The 21,348-nt window shown below is 42.6% G+C and overlaps 1 protein-coding gene across 6 annotated transcripts in view; it reads left to right on the top strand.

Annotated features, from left to right (window-relative positions):
• The window catches only part of SMARCA2 (SWI/SNF related, matrix associated, actin dependent regulator of chromatin, subfamily a, member 2), a 175,759-nt gene that overhangs the window by 149,537 nt on the left and 4,874 nt on the right, over positions 1–21,348 (top strand). For 4 of the 6 annotated variants that reach the window (XM_065908450.1, XM_065908451.1, XM_065908452.1 and 1 more), the window contains exons 29-32: positions 5,476–5,529; positions 14,878–14,983; positions 15,485–15,586; positions 18,541–18,673. In XM_065908450.1, the coding sequence (XP_065764522.1) occupies positions 5,476–5,529; positions 14,878–14,983; positions 15,485–15,586; positions 18,541–18,673 (395 nt within the window). The remainder of the gene's footprint in view (positions 1–5,475; positions 5,530–14,877; positions 14,984–15,484; positions 15,587–18,540; positions 18,674–21,348) is intronic. The other 2 variants (XM_065908453.1, XM_065908454.1) reach the window with 1 other exon arrangement.

Genomic DNA, 21,348 nt, shown 5'->3' with positions numbered 1-21,348 from the left:
ACCAGTAAAGTCAGCAACTAATATAGTAATTCAACCTACCTGTGAAAGAAATACCACCTGGACTAACTTCCTTCCCATCACCTCAGTCAAATGTTAGGGCCCTGACAGTCCTGGAGATTAATAGCATATTAAATAAGAACTGGCATCTATATTTAACTAATATATAAGAATTAATTAGCTCTTAGGAGACGGTCTTCTTTTTTTTCCCCCAAAGTTCTTGCATGATTCTGGGACAGATGTATCTTTATATTTTTAAAAAGAACTAGGATAATTTAAGTATCTACTTATTGCTTTTGTTTTCAGTGCCAGACCTAATTATTTTAGGGAGATACTTTTAAAAAATGTGACCCCCCCCTGGCCCCGGAAAAAAAGCCAATAATTCTGTGTGACACAAATGTGAAATCTTTCCGCAGTAGTCTCTACTAGAGGTAGCACTGGTCTATTATTACCATTCTCACCATTTTATGTCTCCAGTAGAAAACTTGATACGAAGCAGTATTGGAAAGCTTTGTTTTGATTTATTGAGCATGCTTACATAGAAAGCTTTTAAAATTGTATTCTCAGTTAATATATTATTTAACCTAAGGGTCTTTACTTCTTGGAAAAGGGACTTATCCCAGTCTACATCTGTACCCTCTAAAATCGCCCCTGTGAAGAGACAGAATAAGATGGTGAAGAACAGGGTCTGGTGGAGCTATTCCAAGTCTAGAGGCATGGCTGATAGTTACTTAGATAAGGAGGGAGTTTCCCAGACGGGCTTCTTAGTGTTGAAGGGGCTTCAGCTCTATCTGGTCCAGTTTCCCAGCTGTCTCCCCCCGTTTCACCCCTAGCAGACTCAGCTAACCTCGTGTGGACACACCCAGCCTCAGCTCACTGTGTCAGAAAGCCATTCACGACACCAAAGGACAGTCCTAAACACGACAGGCATTTCCTATATTAAGACAGACTCAGCCCTCTGACTTCTAGCTGCTTGTTCTGCTTGGAACTTCAGAGAGTCAGTCTTCTCATTCTGAGAAATATCCTTTAAAATATGCATAAACATATCAGCCTGAGGCCATTCTCCTTCAAGTTGAAACGCCTCACTTTGCAATCTGAGTAAAGCTTGAACTTGGGCCACCCTCGCCCCCTTCCTTAGACATGGTTTTCGTCCTTAGTGTCCCATTAAAGACATGGCACCCAAAACTCCAGAGGGATTCCCATGGCAGCTAGTTGCAGGATGCTCAGTAGCCTTCTTTATCTGAACACCAAAATTCTGTTAACATCACTCAGGAATGTGTTAACTTTCTCCACCAACCTTGACTCAGAGGTAACTCCCATTGAAAACATGACTTGTTGAAAAACTCACTCCCCTGCAGCACATACTCACATTTCTTTTCTCACATGAATGCTGCCAAGGTTCGCCTCCAGCTAAACCTTTGACTTTTGTTTTTATCCTATATCTACTTATTCTTATTCCTGTCTAGTTTCATCTTACTGATTTTTGTCCTATCATTCTAGTCCATTGATGTAACACTGAGTTTTATGCCTTTAAAAAAAAAGAAAGACACGTTGACTTGTTTTCCCAAGTTGTCATCCAGAGGTTTGCTATAAACTATTGCTGAGAAACTTCTAGAGGGCAAAGGACACATCCTCTATAACATGCCCCTGAAAATCACTTAAGGTTGATGTGCATTTATTAATCAATAATCTTTAAAGTTGATGAACCTTCTGTGAACTTTACATGATCATGCTATCATGTCACCTACATAGCATCTCTCCTTTCTCAAGGTTATCAAGAAAAGTTAAACCCAAGATAGACTGTTTCTGGCCTCCCCAATCCATCAACCTAGAAACCCTGCTGAAAGAATGAAATGAGGTTAGCTTGCCATGACTTTCTCTCAGAGACCCCCTACCAGTACTTAATGATGTTATTTATCTTCTCTAAATAGCCCTGTGGCATCTGAATAATTTCTCTGAAATTTTGACCCAACGTCCACATCAAATACAGCCCTCTCAAGTTTCCCTTCTCCTTTTGAAAGCGGGACATTTGCTTATCTCTAGTCTCCTGATTCCGTTTCTATTCTCTGTGATTTCTTAAACATCATTAGCAAAAGCAATCTACTTACTCTTTCAGGATGTGATTAGTTTGCAACTGGACACTTGACCTCATTTGAAGTGGCTTGATAGGCTCCATCGACTCTCCTATCAGTAGCTTTTGTCCGACATTTCTTAGGCCTTGCTTTTCAAATCTGAGCATTGTTCACATTCCTGAAGAATCTGGAAACAGGGTATGAGGCAGTTATCAGCACCTCCTCCCCCTCTAGCAGCTGTTTGCAGACTGGCAGGAGCGTTCCTTGAGGTGGGGCCCTGCTGTCTCCAGAGGGTCTGGACTTCAGGTGCAGCCCTGCAGATGGACTCGGGAAGCAGCGGGGAGGTGGGAGACGCCTGCCTGACCCTGGCACCCAGCGGGGCATCCGGGGGGGTGGCCAAAAGGCTCTTTTCTCCCTGATGCCCTTCAGGCCCTGCTGTCTTCCCCAAGCCTAGTCTGTCTCCTCCTTGACCCTTATTTTAGTAAACCCTGGTGATATCTTTAGGATTGGTGGAAAGCTTCAGCATGTTCTGAATCTTAGCTCTCCCCACATTGTAGAAAATCATTTACTGATCCTGGAAATATTCATTGCATCCCCCCCACCCCACCTCCTTTCCAGCCTTGAGTGCCAGAGGGTTAAAAAAACTCACGGTACTTGCTCCCACTAGCTTGCCCTGAGGAGGGGGAGACGGTTCTGAACAGGCAAGCGGCCAGGGGATTTCTGGGAAGTAGGGGTCATGTGAGCCCCTTTTATAAGACTGTGATAACATTATCTGGTGTTTATGGTCCCTTTGGGGGCTTCCCAGGTGGCTCAGTGGTAAAGAATCTGCCTGCAATGCGGAAGACATGGGTTCATTTGCTAGGTTGGGAAGATCCCTTGGAGGAGGAAATGGTAACCCACTCCAGTATCCTTGCCTGGAAAATTCCATGGAGAAAGGAGTCTGGAGGGCTACAATCCGTGGGGTAGCAAAGAGTTGGACATGACTGAGCACGCACACACATGATTCCTTTCAGGGAAAAAATATACATCATTATCACTACATTTACCTGGGACAAGAGAGCCAGCATTTTTACCCTAGTACAGTACAGTCCCTTTTCAAGGACTTGGGAAACCGCAAACCCAAGGACCAAGAGTACTTGTTTAATTCCCGTACATAGACTCCTTTATGCAAATAGATAGTCTCTTGTAGCATTTCCTTAATTTTGAGTGAGGCTGGACTACTGTTTTACAGGGCCACATATAGTCAACCCACACTCCAGAAGGGCTAGACTCTTCCTTTAAAGAGCTGCCTTTTCTTTTTTTCAATATTTTCTTTCCAGAGTGCTCTACCTGGAGTGCATTTAGGTATTTATCATGTCAGAGGCTTTCCCTCAGTTATCATCATCCTGAGGCTTCCATCCAAGATGGACTAATCACACCAGTTCATACTGTCTTTTAAGATACATTTGTAGGAACATACATTTTTCCCCTGGAGAAGGAAATGGCAGTCCACTCCAGTATTCTTGCCTGGGTAATCCCATGGACAGAGGAGCCTGGCGGGCTGCAGTCCATGGGGTTGCAAAGAGTTGGACATAGACCGAGCACAGTGTACATTTTTAAAGCCAAACTCATACCATTATTTAGTAAGCTTTTTTGTTTTCTTTGTACTTTTTTTCTGGTCTGGTTGCTGACCCACATAGGTCTGTCCTTACACGCTCCTTAACAGAATCATCTGAAATGATTCTGTTGGAATCTCCTCTGTTCAGAGCCTCCCTTCCCGATGAGCTGTAATCTCGGTCAGTCTCCGGGCCATGAACCATGCCCACTCTTCTCCAGGGTATCGGCAGCGCGTCCTGTGATGTGTCTGCAGTGCTATATGCCATTCCCAGGATGTCCTTCACTCTTACACATTCTGACACCACACAGCCTGTTTCAGCTTCTGTATCCCCTTGGTTAAGACCATCACCAACCCAAGATCCCAAACGTGTCGTGAAAAGAGCAGTCCCAATTCTGTGCCTCATTCCCAACATCCCCGTACATACGAAGTTTCCTCAGCATTTCTCCCAGGCCCTTCACTGCTTCTGTTCCTCACCATCTGTCTGCATCAGGCCCTCCGTGTGTGGATGGCCTGCCTTCTCTCAGAGACACAGATCCTCTCTGGTCAGACGGTTACTTAAAAACTCGCAGTAGCTCCTCATCGCTTCACCGATGGTGACCAAGCTTCCTACAGTGGGAAAGACAGTCTTCCATGATCTGGCCCTAGGACCTTCTTGACTTCACCTTCCACCATGCAACTTTCCTGTCAACCATCCCAGCTGACTCTGCTTTTCCAGCACGCTCTGTACTTTGGCTCCTCTCTCCTGGTTTATGCTTCGCCCTCTCTGCCTTGCCTCCCGCTCTCCTGGGGCAGAGTGGGCAGTGTCTCTGAGGACGGACGTGTACGTGGCTGTACATGGACTCAGTATTCCAAAGGCACCATCTAGGCCTGGAGTAAGACCTAGAGGGGCCCGGGGGGTTTCCCAGCTGTGACACACCTCTCAGCCACTTCTCAGGAAAAAAGTGAAAGTGTTAGTCACTCAGTCATGTCTGACTCTTTGCAATCCCATGGACTGTAGCCCCCCAGGCTCCTCTGTCCATGGAATTCTCCAGGCAAGAATACTGGAGTGGGTAGCCATTCCATTCTCCAGAGAGTCTTCCTGACCCAGGGATGGAACCTGGGTCTCCGGCATGACAGGCAGATTCGTTACCATCTGAGCCACCAGGAAAGCCTGTTTCTCTGCTGTCACCACACAAAGGGACACCAGAGGGGCCATTTCAAAATCCTTAACTGAGGAGGCTTTCCCTAGAGGCCAGGGCCCTCTCTCGTGTGGTGGTTGTCGTTTCCAGTTGAAGATCAGCTGGAGATTAACCCTGTGATCTATTGGGAAAGAGTGGAGTTCTAGGAAGGACAGCCAACTACCGAGATGGTGCTCAGAAACCGAGTTAGGGTTCAGGGCCCCCTCTGGGTGCTGACCACTGTCGCAAAGTCCAGCATCCCATCGGATTTGCACAACGGTCTGAGGTAAGTACTCACCCCATGTTACAAATGAGGAGCTAGACGCAGATAGGCTCAGGCTGCCCTCCTGAGATCACCCCCACACCCACCAAGCAGACGCTGCCTGTCTTCCCCTGCTTCTAGCACAACGGATGGAAACAGGTAGTGGGAGATGGGACCAGAGTAGCAGGCATTGACTTGTTTGGAAGAGGCAGGAAAAGCCCCCAGTACTCTTGCCAGCGATCCCCTGAGGTGAGCAAGGCAGGTCGGTGCGGATACTGAGGTGTGAAGTGTGAAATGAACTCCCGGAGGTCACCAACCTAGGAGGAAGGAGCCGGGCTGGGATGAGGACCCAGGTCTTCTGACTCGAGTGTTCTTTCTACTCTACCACAGGTGTAACGTGGAGAAGGTGCCCAGTAATTCTCAGTTGGAAATAGAAGGAAACAGGTCAGGATCTGTCTTGTATTCCTGTGTCTCTAAATACAGGTATCCCTTGGCCCACCACCCGGCCTTCGAAGCAGATCCCTCCAATGGCCTCCTGATCATCCCTCCTTGTAGTGGGCGGTGGAAGCACAGATGTTCTTGACCACCTGTTGCAGCTTTTGTTCCCACTGTGTTTTCATTTGGGCATGTCCATCCTGTAAATGCGCTTCTTACAAAGGCATCAGGAGCCGCCACCAGCGGGACCCTCCCACCGGACATGGGGTCTCTGTCGCTTCCCTTCCTCTTTCAGCGCGGCTTCTGCCTTCCATCCCGCGGGCCTCTTAACTCTGCGCTGTCTCGGTTCGAAGCTTAAGGGAAAGCACCGGGATGCTGTGTGCGCGTGCTCCCCCCGCTGTCCGACCCCGTGGGGCCCCCAAGTGTGCAGAGAGTCTGTCACCAGCGTGGGTTCAGGGTGCGACTTCCAGGCTCACCTGTCACCCATGGTCTAAGCATCTGCAGGCAGCCTGCTTAGCCTTATGTGTGCCTCTGCTTCTGTCGGGGGGAGAGCAGAAATGCTTTTCTCCTGGAGATTTTGTGAGAATGAGATGATGTCGGTTGGGAGAGAGGTGTGTGCAGCCATGACAAAGGGTGAGGAGTTGTTATTAGTATAGTGAAAATCACTTCTTTCCCCCTTTTAGTCAACCTGTGCTTTAAAAAAAAAATCAATACAATATTTGGCCATCATGTTCCACTTTTGTCAGTTGCCTCAATAACATCCCTGATGGTGCTTTTTCCCCCAGTCTGGGGCCAGAAGGAAGAAGAATCCAGTGGCATTGCAGAACAGATTACCGTCACTGGCCATGGCATTCCCGTTGTTTAGGGAGGTTAAATAGGGTGATTCATACCCCCATATCTGTATGGAGATGAAGCTGTTGGACAAGATTGTCATTTCTTTGGGTATTTCTTATTGCTAGCAGTGATCAATCCTGGAAGCCAGACACACAAACCATACTGAGTACTAAGAGGTGTCAAGAATGGTGTTCTGTCTTTGCCACTATGAGAAAGAACTCAGTCTGGGTTCAAATTTCAGAACTGAAACAAGAAACACTTGTCTTCTGGGGGCTTGAAATAATGAACCAACATGGTAAATCATTCCACCATCAGGATATAGAAAGGAAGCTTTATGGTCTAAAAGGCATGATGTAGGCTAAACGCTGGGTGCAGTGAACAGGAACAGGCATAACCTCCTTCACCCCGCTGCCCGGGTTCCATCAGTATAATCACGTGACCATGAAAAGTGGATTAATAACTTTAAAGGGTATTAAGAGCCCCCAGTGTCATGCCTAGGCTTTCTGAGGAGACGACATGACCATATATAGTTAGGACCCAGATAAATCTTTTTACTGAAGATACATTTAAACTGCAGCTTCCAGAGGCATAGCAAGGGGTGATGTTTGCTTCCTCGGGACTCTTCCAAGTCTGTCTGGTCCCTTACTGTCACGCATGCTTCTTCTCCCCAGAAGCCCAAGTTTTAAGACATGTTGTTCAGAGCTTGCATTATGATTAATTTTTAAAAATTCTTTAAAAAAATCCCTCCATGTGTTCAAAAGCACTGAGCATTTTCTACATGTCAATCTCTGTGTAAGTATGGAGGGCAGAGGAGGGATGAGTAAAATGAAATGCCTTAAAGCATGATTAGAAAGCGTTATATAAAGGAATAGCACAGATCTATTTTCTGAATGAAGTGTACATGCCAGGTGCGAGGGTAGGAGCGGCGGAAGCCAAGTCCGTCGGTGGCTTGTGGGGGGAGTATAAATTCCCCCAGAGTAGCCAGGGGTGGGGTGGGGGAAGCGAGGTGGGGGGAGTGAAGTGAGGAGGCCCATGCACGTCCCTGCAGCCAGGGAGGAGGTACAGAAACGCAGGACCCCTTCTAGAGACCATCACCTCTCAGTACACCTGGGTCATCAGGTGCAAGGGAAGCACTAGACAGGGCGGGGGGTGTGGAAGCAGGAGACCAGGTACTCAGAGGGGTGAGTCACAGACCTTGGGGCAGCCAAGATGGGAGGTGGAGGAGAACTTTATAAACTCCTGGTTCTCTGTCCGGAGCGGTAAGTGGATCTGGTGAAATTTACATTTACAGAAACAGGGCTGAAAAAGAAGGTGGCGTGTGGTACCCAGCCCCACATACTCCATCCTAGGAAATCTAAACTCTCTCCATGGCTATTAACAGCCCTTAATGCTGTGATTATGTTGTTAGTATTGACTCTCCCTTAAGGACCAGCCAAGAAGCTCTTTTAGACAAAATTTATTTTTAGCAACATCGGCACCAGACATTCGGTATTTCTTTAAATGAGGGAGGGAAGCTGTGACCAGACCTCAGGCTCAAGCAGGACCCTTTCCATTTAATTAGATTATAGAGAAATTGCCATGAAATACAAGCATGACCAAGTGGAGACAGAGAATTTTAGTTCTAGGTGACGAACCTTTCTTCACTTATTCAGTTTGGGTATTGTGGGCTCAGAGATAAGACTGGGAGTCTGTCTTGTATTTTCCCCCAGAAGAGGGCATGGCAACCCATGCCAGTATTGTCTGGAGAATCCCATAGACAGGAGCCTGGCAGGCTACGGTCCATGGATCCAGGGGGTCACAAAGAATTGGACATAACTGAGCACTCATGTACTAGAAGCATGAGTGAGGAAATCAGAGCCTCAGGTGAAGTCGCGGGCAATGCTTTTTCTCAAGAGTATGGTGCTCAGATTCTAGTCCGGGGGCTTCTTGGAGAATTCCTAGTGTGGTTAAAGCCCCTGGGGTGTTTTGCTACAAAGTAGCCAGTTGAACTTCCTTTAACTCAGCATTTCCCAAACTCTTTTAACCAGCGAAGCCCCCTGTCCAGGGAACACTGTTAATGATGCAGTAAGCTCGTCTTCCATAGAGCACACGTATTGGGAAATGAGGGCTCCGAAGTTGCATTTAGTCCTGAGAGAGTCAGCTCAGGGAAATGTGGACACCAGGATTTAATTGTGCCCTCCTTAAACAGTACTGATACGCTCAGATGTGTACTGGAATATGCCGCTCTTTGCCTCCTGGTGACTTGACACTTATTAATGATGCTTAGCCAATTTTAACCATGTACAGCAGGTGGGCAGCCCACAAATAAACTTGGCCTATCCGCTTTCTGAGGCACAGAAGGCCTCCCTGGGGCTCTGAGCTTCAGCCTAGCCCAGGAGCCCAGGGTCTCTGCCTCTCAAAGCTTCAGGACAACCAGCACAAGCGACCTCTCTCTGAGGCAGGGCAAAAAGCCCCAGCTAGAAACAAGGAAACTGATTTTCTTACAGGGCTGATAAGCTGTCTTCAAAACCACTCTCTGTCTTTTGATTTTAAAATGGATCGTTCTGAAAGAGGACAGTTATTAGGCATAAATGTTCTTGTACATCCATAGGAAAAATATCTGCCTCGTTTCTTTAGAATCACACCTGACATGTCTTCCTTAAGAATTTCCTAAAACAACCATTAGAGGAAAAAGCACGCTTTGGGTGCCTGCGAGAACACACACGCACACCCCTTTAACAGAGTGACATTTGGGATCTGCAGCTCAGGTAGAGAGCCATTTGATTTTGTTTGCCTGCAAAAGCTGTGTGCTTTTTGAGCTTGATCACAATTCAGCCAAAAGCTTTGAAGCGTTTTTTTTTTTTTTTTTTTTTTTTTTTTAACATTTCGAAGTTAGAGACCTGGGGAGAGATGAAAGGACAGAATATTCAGTGGAAGGGAAGGTGGGTTCTTACCTTTGGAAAGGAAGGCTTCCTTCGAGTCACTTCTGAGTCTCCAAGATGAGGTGACAAAAGCTGACCAAGGAAGCAGCGTCTCGCTGAGACAGGTAGACAGTTAGAATTCCGTACCTCCACCTGCTGTGATGAAGTGTCGTGGGAAAGAAAGAGAAGAAACTAAATGGCCCGAGTCAATATTTCTAAAAAGCCAAGTGACAGATGATAAATCTTCTCACTCGTCTCCTCAAAATGCTTGTCTAAATACACAAGTAAATAAATAATACTCCACACCTCATGTCCTGGTCTTCACCTCTGCTTTGCCGTAAGTTCAGTGAGAACTAACTTTGTTGTAAGTTCAGTGAGAAAATTCTGAAGGAATAAATAGGAACTTTATACAGTAGATTCTGTTAGCGGTAATACAGTATATAAAAAATTTATGGAATTGTTCTATTATTCTATTTATTTGGCTTTATATGGAAGAGTTAAAAGGTGCCAGGTGACGAACTGTGCTGTTTACGGTGACATAAATAACACTTGGTCATATGCCCCTCAGACGACGTTTCTCTGGGAAAAATCAAATTAGATTTTTGACTTATAGCATGCTTTCAAAGAAGGTAACCCGGGAAAGTGTTTGAGGTCTACTTTATTTATGGATGACAGTATGGTTCCAAATCATATTAGATTGTAAATCTTCATTTTGTTGAACAAGAGCACATTATTATTAATGTTTATTTATGCTCTGACATTTCTCCTTCTGGTCCTTAGTTCATGCCTTTTAAAAAACCTAGTTGAATGTGTATTGCATTTACAATTTGATATCCTGTTGGTTTTTTTCCATTGAATGTCATACTGAGCATTTTTCCTGTCTTTTAAGGCACATAATTTAAAACTACATAATTTTAGATTCTAGCATTCCCTCACTTGTTTTTTCCCCTAATTGTTTAGCATATTGGCTGCCTTAAGTTATTTTAAATAATGCTGTGATGAACATCTTTACATGTACATATAATATACATATGTATATATCTTTATCCATATTTCTGGCTAGAGTAGATTACCAATCACAAAACCGTACATCAGAGTGTGATTGCATTGAAGACTTGTTAAAGCCTTGGTGCTTTTTTGTTATTGAGTGAACCCTTTAAGTCTCCTAACTTTGGGGCATTTACCTTGCATAAACCTGGGGTAACCTCATTTTGGTTGATAGGCACATTATATATCTAGTCCTTAAACAGCCCTTGGGGTGATTTTTCACAGCAATCCATTCCACTACCAAAAGCAAGTCAGCCCACATCCCATTCTGTTTGGTATTACCTCCTATATGCCTCAGGAAGCTGGGAAGTCAGATTCTCAAGCTTGTTAGGAGTTATCAGGATTGCCCATCAGGACTCAGCAAGATGCAGATGAGAGGCCTCAGGAGAGAATGCAGAGTGCCTGTGCTCTGACCCCTGCTATATGACTGGCTCAGGTTTCTGGGGGCTTCCCGGAGAAGCAGAGTGCTACTCAGATCTAAGTGCATTTTTTAAATGGTATTTACTAAACCCTATAGGAATCTGACCCTAAGGAAAGACACATGCTTTCACCTACTGCTCTCTAATGCTGACCCAGTTTTTATAGTTTTCTTCTCAGATGATTTCCTATGTTTGACTCCTTTAGAACTCTAATAATTTTCTGTGAAACCTTTCCAACGACAAGTGGGTGTTCTAAATCATGATGAAATCTTATGGAGGCAACATAACCATACATTTTTATATTCATTCATTAAATATAAAAATATATAAACAAAACCTATTTCAGCTTTAGTTAAGATCACTTTTCCAGAAGTATCCTTTAGGAATTCTTGTCAATAGATCAGCTTTGGCAGGTAAAAACACAAATCATGAAGCAGCCAAAAAATTTTTTTTAAAAAGGACCCTTAACCAATATCATTAAACACATACTAGCCAGCATTTTAAAGGAGTACGTTTCTAAGCTGGTATTACATTATGCACTCTTCCAGCTTTACCTAAACTGTCATCAGAGGTAGACCTGATATTTATGTGACATTTATAATGTCTGTAGTTATCATTTTAAAGTCACAGTAGTAGAGATGTGAAATTCTTGCCATTCTGTTTGTGGAGGTAATGGGAGAAAAACTGGCTCCCATATGAAGCACAGCAAAGCAAATCGTGTGTGTGTGTGTGTGTGTGTGTGTGTGTGTGTGTGTGTGTGTGTGTGTGTGTGTGTGTGTGTGTGTGTGTGTGTGTGTGTGTGTGTGTGTGTGTGTGTGTGTGTGTGTGTGTGTGTAGGCGTGTAAGCTCTACATGCAGGACTTGCAAGCCACCATTAGCATAGTGGCATGTAGGGCTTTTCCACCTCGTGTACCGTGACAGCATAGCCAGGTGTCTCTCTGACCTCTGGAGAGGAAATGCGTTTGCCTACCAGCACTTGCAAACTGTTAAATGCAGTGGGTTCCTTTATGTTTGTATTTTAGGTTATTCTCCTTCCCCACCCCCTACATCTTACAGGATCACATTTCTTATTCTGTTGTATGAAATAGGTGGGAAATCAGACCATTTTGGAGGAGGGGGACAGGTATCACTTTTGCCATGGCAAACAGCACACTTGGAGATAATTGCTGCTCAAGCCTTAAATGTGTAAAATGACATAATGGAAAATGCCTTGGGGGTAGGATAAGAAATGGAACACCTTCTGCAAACCATTGTACAATTAGTCCATTGTTCTGTACTTTAGGGAGAAAAAAACTTTCTGGCAGTGGGAAAAAAAAGTATTTGAGAAGGTATATTGAAAAAGCATTTGTGCAGCTTAAGTTTGAGAGAGAAATGCCAAGAATGCAAAACTCTGTCAGGCTGCCTTCTTTTTTTTTTTTTAAACCTTTTTAAAAAACCTTTAATTTAGGGAAAGATAAGTTATCATAACAACATTAGCAAGTGGTCTGGCTACCTCATGCATTCTATAGGTTATATAAAAGCTGAATGTCCTTCGGGACCACCTGACATTTCCTGCCTGGGGTTGTGATGAGAACTATCCCCTCTGATAAGAGATGGGGGAAGGGTTCTGACGGCATGTAAAGTGTCCCCATGCTCTGTGGAGGAGAGAAAAAACCAACATACACAGAATTAAGTTCTGAGCAGCAAGGCACCAAGAGGTGCTTAATATTGAGGAGAAGAGTTTCTTGATCCTGGATGGATCTTGGAATATTTGAAGGGAGAAAAGGATAGAGAACGTTCTAGCCATGGAGAGAGGTGGGAGACCTGGAATTTGTGATAAGGGGGGGATTGGCTGACGGACTTGGGAGTACGCGTAGAGAGGCTGTTCTGACCAAAGGAGTCACATTAGCAAGCAGACGGGGTTTGCAGAGAAGGAGCTGAGGAGGGCTCTGAAAGCCAGGCTGAGGGGTTTGAATGGAGATGGTTCTAGTGAAACCACAAGAAGGTTTCCTGAGATGGTGTCCAGGTCTTCCTTCAGCTCCGGCTCTTGGTTCTTAGGAGGCATTGGAGGTGGGGGGAGGATAAAGGAAGTGAGATAGGTAATATTAAGCCATGTGAGCCTTTATTTTTGAAACCAAGTAAATTTATGTCATTTTACAGGTATTGGTCCTGAGTTTTACAACACTCAGCTGTCTCTTTTGTTGAGCATAGATAACTCTGGACTTGTCTCCGTCATAGGTTCTAGATTCTCTATGTCATGGAAGAGGACATCAGACCAAGATTGTTTGAGCCATTCTGTCCCTGATGAAAAGAGCTTTACCACACCCTCAGTGCAGACTGCTGCTTTCCTACTTCTCTAGTAGCGCAGATGAAATTGTGTGTCCCTCACAGGTGTACACAGCAAAGACATACTTGTAATCCGTCAATAGAAAAATGACACCATCTGTTGGCAATGTAGAAAATGACACTGACACTGTCACTGAGGGTCAGGTGTTAAATCCAAAATTACAAAGAGGTCTGACTGTTGCTAGGGTATAAAGAATGCTAATTATAAACAGAAAAATGAATATCTATAAGTTCCTCTATTGCCTTTCAGATATTCATTTACAGACTGGTTTGTGAATTTAAGTCTCAGAATGAGATAAAGAAAAAAAGATCAGAGATTGTGGCCCTGTGTCAAAGGTGACAGCAAATGAAATGGTTTTTTTCATATTCTATATGGTATAATTTATGGTGGTACAGTCACATTTCTCAACCTCAAATGGGAGGTAGGGGTGGCTGAGGCTAAGAGAACACCTTGGTTCTTGCCACAATAATCTTTAAAATCCAGCTTCCTATCAAAGTGTAGTCTTCTTATACCTCGTGGGTTGGCCCCTGGTTTTAGTATTCATGAGGCCTGTATATGCATTAAAAAATAAAACGTAAATACTGACCCAATATCACAGAAAAACTCACCCATCCCTTTGACAGGATTTTCGGTTAATTTATGCAGGCCCCTTTGCACTTCAGCATTTTCCCCACTGGTTGCTAGGCAACCATTTGAGTTACTGCGCATGCCTTTTTTATGATAACTGTCATTATGATTATTTTTTAATTATACAACTGGGACTATAGATTAAAACAGCATATTGTCACTCATTCTCTGCTGCTGCTTCTAGCATTTTCACACACTCCTAGGATTACCTTCCAAAATTTACATGGCAGTGATTTATTTATTTTTATTTTTTTCATGTATTTCTGGCTTCACAAAAGAAGTGGAGATGGCATTGTAAGGGAAGTGAGATTTTTGTGAAAAATGACTATACCATATCTCCCAAGCTGTTATCGATCTAGATAGGCTGAGTCAGAAAATAGGATCCTGAGCCTAAATTATATCTTGTTCCTTTGACTGTGTCTGCTTCCAACATTAAGTAATGTTAAATGCTTATATTGTATTATAGTCTGTTTCTCAAAATTACAAAATGTGAAGCATTTGTTGCTATTAAATGTGCTTTCAAATAAAGCTACCGTGAAGAGGGGGGGAGGGTACAGCACTGATCCCAGCACATGAAGCAGCCACACTTGCTAAATATGTTTGTTCTTTTCTGCACAAATTACTTCATACACACAAAATGGAGTTAGGCAAGATGAAGGGGTTCCTCCGGCAAATAATAATAAAGGTACGTGTGGTTCACAGTGTGTAAAAATGCTCTCAAAGGAATAAGACTGCAAAGATAAGACAGCCCTAGTACATACAAAAGCTTTTCATTTGAATTTCCACAGTATGTTCTAGCATACTATTTTCTGAATATACAGTGAATTTGAAAACAAAGGGGTATGGAAAGAAAGTCAGTGTATTTTTTTTTAACCAATTCAGTTATTACTCATTTAGAAATGGAATTTTTAGTGGAATGGGATATTTTAAATATTTGTTTCAAACTGAAGAGCTTCACTCTGGATTTCCCATACATATATGACAGAAGTGGAGACCTACTGGTATTTTCGTGTGATTTTGAAGTTAGCACCAGGGACATTAATCTCTCATAGAGTTAGTTGTAGGATTTTCTTTGATCTAAAGAGCCCCATGTTTCTATGCATGGGATGCCATTTGCTTTCCTGGCATTTTCTGAAAGAGGATGCAAGTTCGTCTCAGTAGTGCATGATCTGTTATGTTTTTGTGTGTTTCCCCCACCCTGCAGTTCAGGGAGACAGCTCAGTGAGGTCTTCATTCAGTTACCTTCAAGAAAAGAATTGCCAGAATATTATGAATTAATCAGGAAACCAGTGGATTTCAAAAAAATAAAGGTACATCTTTTGTTTACAAACTTTTATTTCTTAAATAAACCAGAAATGTAAACAGGATAAAAAAGCATAATTATTAGGACTTGACAGTGGTGACCTATCTTACTGCCACTGACACCCACCAGGGCTTGGCACTAAAAAGGTCAGGATGTTCTTGTGCCTTTAGATGTATGTTATTTAATCATCATGTTGAGAGCTCGTATTGATTTTATTGCACTTTATTTAGGAAGTCTCAGATTGCTCCCATGATCCCAGTGCTCTTACGGGTTCCCATCATATGCTCCTCACTGCCCCTTGTAAGGAGGTGTACCAGTGGGAGGGTGGTCTCTGTGGATGGCGCCCCCTGGAGTTATGTAGCCCCACCTTTCTGGCAGGACTGTCTACTGGGAAGACAAAGGGAAGATCAGGCTTTGTTAACTAAGTATTGATTGTTGTGTTTCTACCTCCAACCCCCCCACCCTGGCACCCCACCCCCTCCTCTGTTTTATCCAAAATTTCCATCAGGAAAGAATTCGTAATCATAAGTATCGGAGCCTGGGTGACCTGGAGAAAGACGTCATGCTCCTCTGTCACAATGCTCAGACATTCAACTTGGAGGGATCCCAGGTGAGACACGTTTAACCTTAAACATGCCTGTGTTGTTTTAAGTCAAATATTTTCATTTGCTACTGTCAATCCTATCCTGGCAGAAGAAAAGGAAAAATAAAAGCCTATCTTTCCATGCTACTTACCTATGTAACTCAATCGAGGCTTTGGCATTTTTAAATTAATGCCAGCTCCTTTGTACCGTATCCATGCTAGTTCCTACTTGTGCTTCCCTTTTAAGGCCTGGCTTTTAACCAGAGAAGGAATTTAAGTTAATAACTTAATATAATGCCTAAAAGCTAGAGGTACAATCTTTGCTTTTATAGAAATGGTGTATTTGGTTATATTTACCTTGGGTTTTCTGATTGTAACTTTGCCTCAGGAGCTGAAACTGCTATTTTGTTTTAAAAGAAAAATTATATAGCAAAAACAACGGTCACCTCTAATTGTTACAAAAATGCTTTTTATCAGGTCAGCTGCAATTCTCTTTACTTTCTTTCTCCACAGGTAGTGGGTGTAAGAGTCTGTAAGTTAGTGATTCTATTAAAATAACTAAGTAGGTGGAGGACACTCTTGCTTTAATTACACCTCAATTCCACTCACCTTTTGTAGGAACTCACCTTTTCCCATCTATGCTCTCATACTCAGGAAGCAGAAAGAACATGAAGGCAGGTCAGTGTGTCTGTCAACCACCATCAAATTCCTTAGGCCTCTTTCCTGATCGGGCTTTTTAAATCTTCTTGTCAGTTCTCGTCACTAAACTGGAGAATGTGGGACTCCTCATAATGTGCCTTGAACAGACTAGATACCTTTCCAGTTAATGGGACTTAATATTAGTGTTCTTTTGACCAAAACAATAGGTCTTAAAAGCAAGCCTTCTTCAAAGAAATTTAAGGTGAAAACTAGGACACAGTTAAGTCCAAGAGTCAATACAGAAGGGTTTTGTGAATGACCACTTATGGTTTGTGGGTAGACTGGAGGTTCTTTACAGGACTGTGGCTGCATTGTGCTATTCACCCCGTCCCACCACCCCCGGTTTGCCACACTGCCTCACCCCTGACCTGGTGTGATAAATGGCCTCTTGACTGGCTTCCCTCCCAGGCCCACCCGGATGTTGGTTTATCTTTCTCTAAGCACCTTTTTATTCTGTCCATCTACTGCCCACCAAGCTTTGAGCTTCCCCATGTACTGTTAAATTGTAGAATGAATTTAATCGCCAGAGTCTGCTTTATGAGGTTATATCCTCTCATTCTTTGGCCTTCTCTCATGCTGTTCCTCAACCTAAACAGTTCATAGTCGAGTAAGACAGGTCCCATAAACACCCACTTCCCCAGATACACATGCAGTTGTAGGAAAGAATATAAATACAGAGAGTGCCTTGATAGTAACATCTTGCATAACAGTCATCCCATGTCATAACCAGGAAACGGATGATGGCTCCCAGACACATCTTTGTGATTTTTGTCTCCCCACCCTTTCCTTTGCTCCCCTTTCCTAAAAACCCCTCTTTCTGACCCCTGATAGGCTCGTCCTCACCTTTAAGATCCAGCTAAACTGTAGTGTCTCTGGCGAAATTCTGCCCCAGTGGCCCCATCCCACTGTGTCTCAGCAGCATGAAGGGTATTTTCATTGTTGTGCAACAGACCTCCAGAACTTTTTTACCCTGTAAAAGTGAAACTCTGTAATCTTTCCACCACACACTGTTCTGCCTTCTCTTGCTATGAATTTGACTGTTCTAGACATCTCATAAGTGAATCACATGGTATTTGTCTCTCTGTGAGTGGCTTATTATTTCACCTAGCATCGTGTCCTCAGAGTTCATCCATGTTGTATAGCATGTAACAGGATTTCTTTCCTTTTTAAGGCTGAATAATATTCCACCATATGGATAGACCTCATTTTGTTCATCCATACCTCTATGGATGAAACTTTGGTTTGCTTCTACCTCTCGGCTACTGTGAATAGTGCTACCATAAACATGGGTGTGTACATATCTTTTCAGGACCCTGCCTTCAGTTCCTTTGGGTATATGTCTGGAATGGGCTTGCTGGATCACATGGTACTTTTGTTTTCAGTTTTTTGGGGAAAAGGACCATTTTTGAACTTTTATCTCAGCCAACCACACAGGGCTATGCTCACATATGTGCATACACTAGAAATAAAGCATTTATTGCAATAATGTTGGCTGGCACAGATAAAGTCAGTAATAAGTAATGGTTTTCCATTTTTGTTAGAAGAATTGCACCTTTAAAAAAAGTTGCTATGCCACAGTACTTGATGGAACAATTTAAATAAGAAATATAGTTTGATTTTATTATTTTTTCCTTCTAGTTTTATTGAGATTTTAGTGACCTATGGCACTGTGTAAGTTTACAATATACAGTTATAATTTTACTTACATAAATCATGAATTGATTGCCAATAAGTTTAGTGAATATCCATCATCTCATATAGATATAAAATCAAAGAAATAGAAAAAAAAATATTTTTCCTTGTAACGAGAACTTAGATTTACTCTCTTAACAACATTCATATATAACATACAGCAGTATTGATTATATTTACCATATTGTACCTTACAGCCCTGTACCTATTTGTCTTATAACTGGATGTTTGTATCTTTTGACTTCCTTCATCCAATTCTGTCTTCCCCTACCCCCACCTCTGGTAACCACAAATTTGATCTCTTAAGAAGTAACATTTTTTAAACACTAGTCTTGCTGTCAAAAATGAAAGGACATCTTCTTATGGAAGCCCACCCTTCCCTCTTAAGCATGTCCACGCACACACAGACACTGAAATTAATTCAGCTGTATGTGGACTTTTCCTATAAGAGTATCTCTGTAGATGTGAGTTTGGTGTTTTCCTGTTGGGTGTCAGAGGTGTGGGCATGGGGAAGAAAAGAGCACGCTGCGTTTGTGAATCCCAGGTCCTCAGATTGGGGTTTTTTAACAGTTGCCATTTTGACCCTTTAGATCTATGAAGACTCCATCGTCTTACAGTCAGTATTTAAGAGTGCTCGGCAGAAAATTGCCAAAGAGGAAGAGAGTGAGGACGAAAGCAATGAAGAGGAGGAAGAGGAAGATGAAGAAGAGTCGGAGTCAGAGGGTGAGTCCACGCGGTTTCTCTACTTCTTTGGGCCCTGGCCGCCTGTGTCGTTTCTCCAGATGCTCACAGGGCAAGATGTGAGAGTCAGGCAGACCTGGATTTAGGCCTTGGTCTTCTGTAGCCCTTCTGGGCCACCCTGGCAGTGGACATAGGAGCTCAGTGTCCTATGTAAAACTGAGGTTCTAGATACACCTCCAGCCACGCAAAGAGCTCAGCACATGACCGGCTCACAGCACACACTGAATGTTGCCTTTGGAAATCAGTGTGATAGCCATTTTCTACCAGTGTGGCTGTTAATACCACCTTGCTGCTACCCAGCACAGTGGTTCTCCAGACTGGGTGATTGCTGGGCTCCGCCCCTGGGTTTCTGGTTCAGTTGCCTGCGGTAGGGGTCTCAGAGTCTAGTGTTTCTTCCAGGCTTACGGGGGATGCATCCGGCACCACACTTGGAGAATCACCACCTTGACTGTCAGACTGTGGTGCATTTTGTCCTTCGTGGATCAGATACTGATCCTGTCTTTTAAGTTTTGATATTTTATTCATCATGGAGTTTTGTGTGTTTTTTTTTTGCCATGAATTTTGAGCTTTTAAAACATTGCATCGACTGGTATTTATCTTGGTTACTGAATTTGGGGGCCCTCTCAAGGTTTTCACCCAAGGCAAGAGTCTCCCTAGTCTTAATCTAGTCCCAGCCTTGGTGGGTAACCATATTATTTCAAAGGTTAAGGCTGCCTTGAAAACGTCTAAAATTTCTTCTTACCTAATTATGTTTTCACCCCATACTTCCTCTCAAAGTAATTATAGTCTTCTAGATAAAACAGTATAGGTACGCTTTAAAATTTTTTTATTAGATACACACGCTTAGTACAGACAACTTGGAAAACATTTTTAAGAAAAGAAAATCTGTAAAATTCCATCACCCAATATACATTTAACTCCAGTTGCCTTCCAGTTTTTTTTCTACACATAAATTTTTTTTTTTTTTTTTTTTTTTTTTCTTTTCTAAAAAGACTTTCTCCTCTCAGCTAGGTGAAATAACCTAATTTTTTATTTTTATTTATTTATTTATTTATTTATTTATTATTTTTTTTTAATATTATTTTATTAGTTGGAGGCCAATCACTTTACAACATTTCAGTGGGTTTTGTCATACATTGACATGAATCAGCCATACAGTTACACGTCTACACATAAATATTTTATTTATAGGAGTATCACACACTGTTTTATAGCATGATTTTTCTATTAGGAACATTTTCCCACAGCAAAGAGGTTTTTATACAGCCGTACATACTAACATCCATTAATGAATGTACCAACAGAGAGTAATCTCACTCTAAATAATGCTGTCTGAACATGCTTACCCATAAATCACTGCACACATTTTAAAAACACATCTGATGCCTGCGTATTGCCACAGAGAATGGAGCTGACATCTTTGTCGGCAGTGTACAGAAGCGTTTCCCCACACCCACATCTGCTCTCAGGATTATTCTCTTTAGTGAATCTGCCTTTAAAGTATTAGTTGAACCTTTTTCCGTTTCATCTGGTTACTCCCTAATTTTATATCCTAGCATTTGATGATTAAGTCTACATAATTTATTCTAGCTAGACATTTCTATATTTTAGAGCCAGATTGCTAATCTGTTTTCAAATAGCTCCCTTCTTATCCCAGCTATAAGTTGACTTTTTCCCTAACTTCTCCTGAGACTTAGTGTATTAACTTCCTATGGCAACTCTAACAAATGACCGCAAACTTACTGCCTCAGTACAACTTACATTTACTGTCTCACAGTTCTGTAGGTCACGAGTTTGTTGTGGGTCTCTCTGGGCCAAAATCAAGGTGTTAGCAGCCTGCGTTCCTCTGTGGGGGTTCCAGGGGAGAATCCATTTCCTTGTGTCTCCTTCTCACATTACATCTCTTTGACCCTGTCTTCTGCCTCCTCTTCATCCATGTCTTGTTTTTGTTGTTGAGGTATAAGTGATATATTAGGTTCAAATATACAGCATAATGATGCCATATTTGTGTATATTTTGAAATGATCACAGTAAATCTACTTGACATTCATCACCACATAGTTAGAAAAAAATTGTTTTTTTCATGACAGGTACTTTGAAGATTTACTCTTAGCACATTTCAAATATGCAATACAGTATTCACTATACTCACCCTGCTTACCTTAAACCCCATGACTTATTTAGAACTGAAGATGTATACCTTTGGATTCCCTTCACTCATCTCACACCCCACCTCTGCAACCACCATATCTGTTTAGTTTTTAATCTCACATATAAGTGAAATTGTACAGTATCTTTTGCTCTCTGATTTATTTCATTTAGCATAGTGCCCTCATGGTGCATCCATGGTATCACAAATGCCCTTTTTTGAAAAATTTTATTTTATATTGCAGTATAGTCTACTTACAACGCTGTGCTAGTTTCAGATGCACAGAAAAGTGATTCAGTTACACGTGTCCATTCTTCTCTAGATTCGTTTCCCATATAGGTTATGACTCAGTTCTGCTTAATCTCCTGCTAGTCTTCTCGGGGGTTCCCTTGTGCCTAAGCTATTTTTGCTACTGTTAAGGTTTTTTAAGTTTTGACATCTTAATTACAGTATGTCTCAGTGTGCGTCTCTTTGGGTTTTCCCTTATTTAGGAATCCCTGGATCCGGA

The sequence above is a fragment of the Muntiacus reevesi genome, chromosome 17 (assembly GCF_963930625.1).
Source record: "Muntiacus reevesi chromosome 17, mMunRee1.1, whole genome shotgun sequence".
NCBI lineage: Eukaryota > Metazoa > Chordata > Mammalia > Artiodactyla > Cervidae > Muntiacus > Muntiacus reevesi.
This window is presented reverse-complemented; position numbering and strand designations above follow the sequence as displayed.